Source organism: Littorina saxatilis, linkage group LG17, assembly GCF_037325665.1.
Source record: "Littorina saxatilis isolate snail1 linkage group LG17, US_GU_Lsax_2.0, whole genome shotgun sequence".
Classification (NCBI taxonomy): domain Eukaryota; kingdom Metazoa; phylum Mollusca; class Gastropoda; order Littorinimorpha; family Littorinidae; genus Littorina; species Littorina saxatilis.
The window spans coordinates 22920325-22928725 of record NC_090261.1 but is presented as its reverse complement, the minus strand read 5'-3'; the positions used below and the strand labels follow the sequence as shown (position 1 = coordinate 22928725).

The window sequence follows — 8401 nt, the reverse complement described above, 5'->3', positions numbered from 1 at the left end:
AAACCTTGCAAGATGTGTAGATTGTTTGTCTTTTCCTGGTATGAAATGATACCACAAACCATGTCAAAACCCCTAAGGCCAAAAAAAAAAGAAGTCTGTTTACGGTAACATAGGCCAAAAAAATAGGGTCGGTAGGTCGGGATTTTTTTTCTTTTTTCCCCCCAAAACATATTTTGAAGTTATTTTGCCAAAAAACAGACTTTTTATTTTTATTTTTTTCCCAAATGCCAAAAAAAAAAGTCTAGGGTCGCGCGAAAAAATAGGGTCAGTCGGGATACCGTAAACAGACTATTTTTTGTGTGTGCCTAAAATGCACATTCTGGCTGGCATGGAGGCTGCCCCTTGATCTACTGGCGCCCTGGACCCCCTGCCCCCCTTGTTTTCTATTTTCTGAACTTGTATCACTAGTGCACTAGTTACAAAATTACTCATTTGATTTTTATATTTGATTCACTCGGTCAGAAAATGAATTTAATTTGAGGATACATATTGCGATCCAAAACAATATTTTTTTTACATTTGTATTTTGCAGCAGTGAGTGACTGAGGATGTCAAGCATCGCCTCTCCTAAAAAAATCGTTTCTGGAGACTCCAGCATCCTAGCAGCTAGCAGTAACGTCAGTGCCAACAAGGAGCAGTCCTGGTACCAGAAGCTCGTCCAATCAGCCGGTCAACACCAGCCACCAATGGAGGAACTGCTTCAGCAGTCTCAGGTGCCCTTCCTCTCCCCCCAGCGAATCCAGCTGCAGATGCACATGCAACGCGAGTACCAGCAGCGCCAGGAGCTGCAGAAGAACTGCCGACAGGACTGGTGGCAGAGGAAGAGTGGACCTTCGCCCGCGAGTGGCCTCCCTCCTGTTCCAGGCTACACCACCCCTTCCTCGGCACAGACATTGTATGCTGGAACCCCTCATCTGCAGCAGCAGGAAACGCCGTACTTTCATGGCACACCTCATCCGGCCATGCAACAGCGAATGGCAATGTCGCCACAGTCTCCGATGAGTGCCTACTTGAGCCAGCCAGCAGGGGCAGATAAGTTGAGGGCAGGTGTGGACAACAACCCGCCAGGGGTTGAGCGAGACTGGTTGGAGCAGGAAAAGATACTGGAGCGAGACAGGATGATCAAGGCTGCTCACATTATCAAGTTCGACGCAGAGAAAAGGATGAGAGAGGCACAGGCGAGCACCATCAAGGAGCAAGAGACGGTCCAAATGAAGATTCTGCAGCTGTTGAAAGAGCACGAACTGGCCGAGCAGTACAGCGCCGCCAGTGCCATGACCCAGACCAGAACCCCTGTGCGACCGAACTACCCACAGAGCTCAAATGGAGACCTGCAGCAGAAGATCGCCAGGCTGCTCGAGGCGTACCGACAACTCCCGAAACAGCTGCTAGTGGCAGCTCACCAGAAGAATTGGCAGGATCAGGTGTCAACCTACAACAACATGCTGCAGGCTTACGGGCAAGGGAACCTCAACCAAAGCTACCAGCAAGCAAAAGTACTTCTCCAACAGCTCATGCAGAAAGAGGCTAGCACTCCACGTTACAGCTACGCTCCTGGGTTCTCTCCCCACATTCCACAATGCTACTACGCCAAGCAACAACAGCAACAACAGCAAGTGTACCCTGGAACACCAGGAACTCAGCAAGTCTTCAGAACACCGTACCCACAGCGTCGGCAGCCAGTTCGCCCCAGGAGAGATCCGCGACTGAACCAAAGCTCGAACAGCTTCCAAAGCCAGGATCTCAATGTAACACCTCGTCTGAACCAAAGCTACCAATACTCTGAGCATGACATCACCCAGGAAGTCCTCTACCAAGGTGACAAGATTGCTGCCAAGTCTGGCAATTCTAAGCTTACTAATTCTACCCCTCAGAGAAAAACCGCAAGCGAGAAATCGTCTGAAGATGAGAACGGCAACATTCTGTCCAAGAAAGGGGATAAGCAAGAAGCTGAGAAAACGAAACGCAGCAAATCCCCTAAAAGATCAACTCCAAAAAGTGACACGAAGAAACCTAAAGAAAAGCAAGGCAAGGAATCTGGCGAGGCTGGCCACAAAGTAACATTTTCAGTAACACCTACAAAACAGGCCAACGAGAACCAGCAAGACACCATGGGCCGGTCTGCGCCAAAAGGATTTGTTCACGAGTGGAAGCAGCTGGAACAGCGATCCAAACATCATCGTAAAAGAAGATCTCATGGTCATGAGCAGGGTATTGAGGAGTCGACTGGCCAGCACAAGAAGCAGGATGATAAACCTGCCAAAGGAGAACCAAGTCTCTCGTCAACCAAGACCTGCCCAGTAGTTTCAGATGCTACTCTTGATGACAAGACAAAAGATAAGAAAATCCTACAAAGAACGCACAACTCATCAGTGGAGGAACAGGAAGAAAAACCACCGGCATCTACTCAAAAGGGACATGGAGGTCAGAAAGGACTCCAACAGACAACTATCCCTGCAACAACAGTAGTAGAAAAGAAGGACCAAAGGGAGGAAACTTCAGCAGATGCTCAAGCAAAGAATGCCCCCAGCACAACCCTTGCATCAACGTCGTCAGCTTCAAAAATGCAGGAGGGAAACAAAGATGCAACAACAGGGCCTGCCAAAGAAGAATCTCTTGCCATTGAGGTCCAAGATAGTAAAAACAACCCTGTTTCAATGAATGATAAGGAGAAAAAGAAGCAAGTTGAAGAAATCAAAAACCAGAAATCTGAACCAGAATCTGAAAAGACACAAGATGCCAAGCCAGCTCAATCTGCGCCATCAAAGTTCAACTCGACAGAGACCGCAGAGTCAACCGCAGCACAGACTGCTATTGCCAGTGGAGTCCATGATGCCGGTGAAACTCGGGCTAAGCTCAAGTCAAAGTCCACCTCATTCCAAGATTCAAAGCAAGGATCACCGAGGTACCAGCAGAGTAAACCAACAAAGGAACAAGCTTCAAAGGAGTCACATCGTGGAACACAACAAAAGTCTAAGGATCAGCAACACACCAGGTCCATCCGAAGTCCTCATCAGCCTCCTGAGTCGAAACAACCCCGGCCTGCTCTAAGAAGGGAGTTCGGAGGAGGTTCGAAGTCACCAAGAAGCAATGTACCGCCAAAACCCAATGAACCGAAATCACCAGCTGGCGCTTTGTCTAAACCTAGCGAAAGAAGCTCTCCAAAAGGTCCATCTGTTTCAAAGAGCCCTGGTGCGGCATCAGCCTCCCCAAAGCAGTCGGTAGCTCCAAGTCAAAACCATGAAAAAGCAAGGTTACCAGGTTTTTCATCGCTGCACCCGAAGAAAGCTTCTGTGAGTCCTAGTGGTTCAGATTATTCAAGCAAGACAGAAATATCACCTCCGGAGAACAGACGACGGAGAAGACGAAACGGGAGAAGATTCACGGGCCAAAGAGACGAGCCTTACGACCGCGAAGACCAAGGCCAAGCAAAGTCAATGTCACTTTCTCATAAGCGAGGATCATTGGAACACAACCATAGTCACCATCAGGACCGAACGTGGACAAGGGCATCACCTAGAAACGGGCAGGAGAGAGATTTCTATGACGACGGGGGGCCTATGTCTCGGCGTCGTAGCTGGCAGTGGGATGAGTCAAGACCCACTCCAGCGAAGAAGATGAAAGATGTCGGCCAGCGAGACGGGAGTTTTGTCTCCCCAAAGGCAGAGTCACACAAGGGGCAGCAACCAGAACAATCTGCTGACCAGCAGAGAAAGGCTCAGGAACCCGCAAAGGCTGCCTCAACGGCTGGACAAAACTCTGCAGGAAAAGTCGAACAGCCAAAGCCTGCAAAAGACAAGAAAACAGGAGATGCTACACCAAAAGACACGTCCAGTGGTCCAGCGGAGAACCTCGGCGCTTCTGGTCTGGCTGTTTCAGAGACAAACGAGATAGAACAAAGCTGTAGCTCTGACTTCAAACCTGCAGAAGATGCCACATCCCAGAAAAATGCCCAAATTACATCGGAGAATGAAGAAAGTGGAGTTATCAAACAGAAAGGGGGAGAAATCAAAAAGGATAGTGAATCCATTAAAGAGAAGACTGAGAAAAATTCTGCAGAGAAACTAGAGCACCTTTTCCAGGAAAAAGCAGAGCAGCCTTTGGATGAAAAACTAGAAACGTCTTTTGAGGAGAAACCAAAGCAGCCTTCAGAGGAAAATCCAGAGCAGCCTTTGGATGAGAAACCAAAGGAGCCTCTCGAGGAGAAACTTTCCAAGGAGAATCCAAAGCAGCCTTTGGAGGAGAAACCAGAGCAGCCTTTGGAGGAGAAACTTGAACAGCATTTTGAGGAGAAACCAAAGCAGCCTTTGGAGGAGAAACCGGAGACCAACTTGAAGCACGTCCTTGAAGTTCTTGGTAAGCAAAGGCTAGAGCAGACGTGGCGATCTCCAGAATGTGCCCTTTGTAAGGTTTGTCGTCACACTGAATGAATCTGAAAATCTCACTCTTCTTTCAGAATGTGACGTCGCTTCCATGGGGCTAATTCTGGAGATAGCTGTAAGCATACCTTTCTGTTTGTCTATAGCAGCTTGACCAAATCTATCTCTTCTTTCTTTGCTGTAATGGATGCTCAGATTTGTGTTTAACATTGCCGCTAAACTAATAGTCGAATCATAAACAGTATGACATTGACAAAGAAAAGTTTCAGTTGTATGATCAGATTCTCTGCCATTTAACTCATTGTCTCCCAGGTACGGATATATCCGTACCCACTCATATGGCTCTATCTTACCAGGTACGGATATATCTGCTCAGACTGTTAGCTTCAGTCGTTTCCTCCAACGTCTGTCTAACACCTGCATTCCAGCATGTTGATACAGTTACTACACAGTTACTACAATTCTGAGTGACCTGCTGCAGCACAGCTGGTCTCGGCTAAAAAAAAAAAACTTGGGTCAACATAGCTGGGGTAGAAAGTGTTAAGCAAAATTTGTTCACATTTTTGATTAACCTTTTTAAGTCTGACAGAGAAATGTCTGATTTACCGATACAACTGACTGCACGACGATCAAGGTTGAAAATATTCTTGTCACTGCATGTATCCTTTTTTTTTTTAACGTTATTTACTAGCATGTCGGCAGTTAATAACATCTCAGATGTGTGCCAATCATTGTCAAACAGCAGGTATGAAGGCTCGAGGACTACCCGATGAAGGCGAGGACACGGGTGAACCTTCAGATGGGCAGTCTGTCTCTCCAGGAGAGAATGGCGTAAGTTTCCTGCTTCTATATATGCTGTTTTTAAATGAACGCTTTGCCCACTACACGATGGCTTCAGGAGCCAGATCTGGGCGGAGGCGACCACGGTGCAAGGGAAGCTCTTTGGCAGTCTGGACGACCTACAGCGCACGGCAACATTTGCGCGGAGAGCCGGCGTTTCCATCTGAGTGATCGACAAGAAGAAGAAGAAGAAATGAACGCTTTTAAAGTTCCCAATTAAAAGTCTATATTTGTGCTATTTAAACTCGACCAATGTGTGCAGTTTTATTTTTAAAATTGTGTGTGTGTGTGTGTGTGTGTGTGTGTGTGTGTGTGTGTGTGTGTACTCCCTCGCCTTTCCAGCATACTAAAAACTACACTTTTTCGCAAAGCAATAACAAAATTAACACATTTTTATGTATGAAACTTAATAATATTTAAAATGGATGCCTTTCAAAAGATAACAAATCATGGGTTACAAGACTGTTTCAAAAATGAATAAGAATTCCAGAAATTGTCTTCAGCTTATCAAAGTTGGATACTGTCAGCTGCGACTGGATGTAATATTTAATCTGTGGTTTTTTTTTATTCACTACAGGAATTGACCAGCCTGGACGTCACCGTCCCCATGCAAAAAGAAAAAGAACCACCTGCAGAAGGCTCAGGAGCGGACACCTCATCTGTTGAACAACAGACAGAATTAAAGGTTACAGAGCCGCATGAGGTCAACACTGATTCTTCTGCTTCTGAATCACCAGCAATTGCTGTTTCAAAGGAAGGCACACAAAACGGACAATGTGAAACAAACACACAAGTTTGTCCTGCACCTTCAGATGCAGAGGATGGGGTCCTAGAACAGTCACCAGAGTTCCAATGCATCATTGAGGAGGTAAGCTCAACTCCCCTGCAGGTGGTCCTAAAGCTGGAAATGTCAGATCATACCTATTTATCTACGCCGCTGTTGGACAAAAGAGAAAAATCAACAGAGAACATGGACAAGCAAGAGACGATCGACGACGGACCCAAGCAGTTTGAACCAGCAGCAAACCAAGAGATGCAGCGCTTGCATTCTGAGAAACCAGGAACATTTTACACAACAAAACCATACGAATCGGAAGCTAGTCAGGTTCATGCTAGTGAGGAACCTGACCCGGAAGAGCTTGCCCCCGCAGACGGCAAGGATGAGGAGATCATCATCTGTGGAGAAATTACGGGCATCATCGGTCCCGAGCCAGAGGTTGCCATCACTAAGGTGATGTTCTCGCTCGGTGATGACGATGAGGAATCTGAAGATAACGAAGAAAGGGGGGATGAAGGATTTGCTGAGGTGGGTGAAATATGTGAAAGGGCATGCTGCATGCCACGACGAAAATGTCAGGACCCAACTTTGACAAACAACAAGGCGACATCTGGAGCAGTGCTTATTGACAGACTGACTGCCAGTGGAATTATATAGACATCAATCAGGAGTGATTTTTTTCTTTTTGATTTACTTGTAGTTTTTTCTTTCTTTCTTCAGTTTTATTTTGATGTGACATCAAGGAAACGTGTACTTGAGAAATATAACACAAATTGCATCAGCATTAGGCAGACTTTTTCTCCTGCCTTATCATGTACATAGACTAATTATGTGTGCACTTGCTTTTGGCTGATTTTGAATTTGAATTCCAGTTTCATTTTCCAGGTGCTGCAATGGAACCTGTTTTGTTGATCGTTTTTCATCTTTTTCTTGTTCTTCTGCTTCTCTCTTATTTTGTCTCTTACTTGCTCTTGTTCTTCTTTTCTCTCTCATTTGTGTACAAATACCTTTTCCCTTGAAGACTGACCAACACATCAGCAGACAGACACACAGCCAGACACACACGTTTCTTGAATATGTAAAAATGTCAATAAGGTCTATACTTTGCAAACAATATGTAAAATAATCTGGTTGTCTTAGGTTTCATTTTGTTATGCTTTCGTGTATATTTATTTCAACACCTGCCATGGTATTTCTAAACCAGTATTTTTTGTTTTGATTAGTATGCAAGCACAGCATATTTTTTTGACACAAAATGTGATCAAATATATGGTTTGTTGATTGAATCTTCTTTCTGTCATTTAAAATGTACACTACTTCTAAGATGGTTTAACAAACTGTTCACATGGGAAGAAGTGTGCCTTTATGCTTGTGAATTTGTAAGTCCTGATCTATTGAAGGAAATGTTTTGTCAATTTGTAAGTACTGATCTATTGAAGGCAATGTTTTGTCAATTTGTAAGTCCTGATCTATTGAAGGCAATGTTTTGTCAATTTGTAAGTCCTGATCTATTGAAGGCAATGTTTTGTCAATTTGTAAGTATGTACTGATCTATTGAAGGCAATGTTTTGTCAATTTGTAAGTACTGATCTACTGAAGGCAATGTTTTGTCAATTTGTAAGTCCTGATCTATTGAAGGCAAGGTTGGGTTTTCTAATTGCCTATTTTGTCATTTGTAGTGTTTGCCCTTTGCTTGTTGATTTTGTTCTTCAAAATAAATTGACATTATCCAACATATTTCTGTGTTGATATTTCAAAAATGTTGATTGATAGTTATGGAAGGTTGTTGATTTTGCACTTTTATCAGGTGAATAACACCCCCCGCGGGTTAGGGGGAAGAATTTACCCGATGCTCCCCAGCATGTCGTAAGAGGCGACTTAACGGATTCTGTTTCTCCTTTTACCCTTGTTAAGTGTTTCTTGTATAGAATATGGTCAATTTTTGTAAAGATTTTAGTCAAGCAGTATGTAAGAAATGATAAGTCCTTTGTACTGGAAACTTGCATTCTCCCAGTAAGGTAATATATTGTATTACGTTGCAAGCCCCTGGAGCAAATTTTTGATTGGTGCTTTTGTGAACAAGAAACAATTGACAAGTGGCTCTATCCCCTCTCCCCCCTTTCCCTGTCGCGATATAACCTTCGTGGTTGAAAACGACATTAAACACCAAATAAAGAAATCGGGTGAATAATACAAACTGAGGACAACTGTCAATTTAGAGAGACACACACACAGCTCTCCCTCTCTGAGACCGTAATGTGCACAAAAACCAACTGAAGTAACCAATGTACTGGGTTAGCCATTTGGCTATTCTGAACAAAAAAACAAACAAAACATGAAAAATAATTAATACAGCAACACAAAAAAAGAAGAAAACAAAACTAAAACGTTGAACTGAACCACC

The 8401-nt window shown here is 44.3% G+C and overlaps 1 protein-coding gene across 1 annotated transcript; it reads left to right on the top strand.

Annotated features, from left to right (window-relative positions):
• The first annotated feature begins 531 nt into the window (after positions 1-531).
• Positions 532-7734, top strand: LOC138952445 (microtubule-associated protein futsch-like). Its single transcript, XM_070324117.1, has 3 exons — positions 532-4356; positions 5122-5210; positions 5797-7734. The coding sequence occupies exons 1-3, from the start codon at positions 549-551 to the stop codon at positions 6652-6654; spliced, it is 4755 nt and encodes a 1584-aa protein (XP_070180218.1). The 5' UTR covers positions 532-548; the 3' UTR covers positions 6655-7734.
• Positions 7735-8401: the final 667 nt, after the last annotated feature.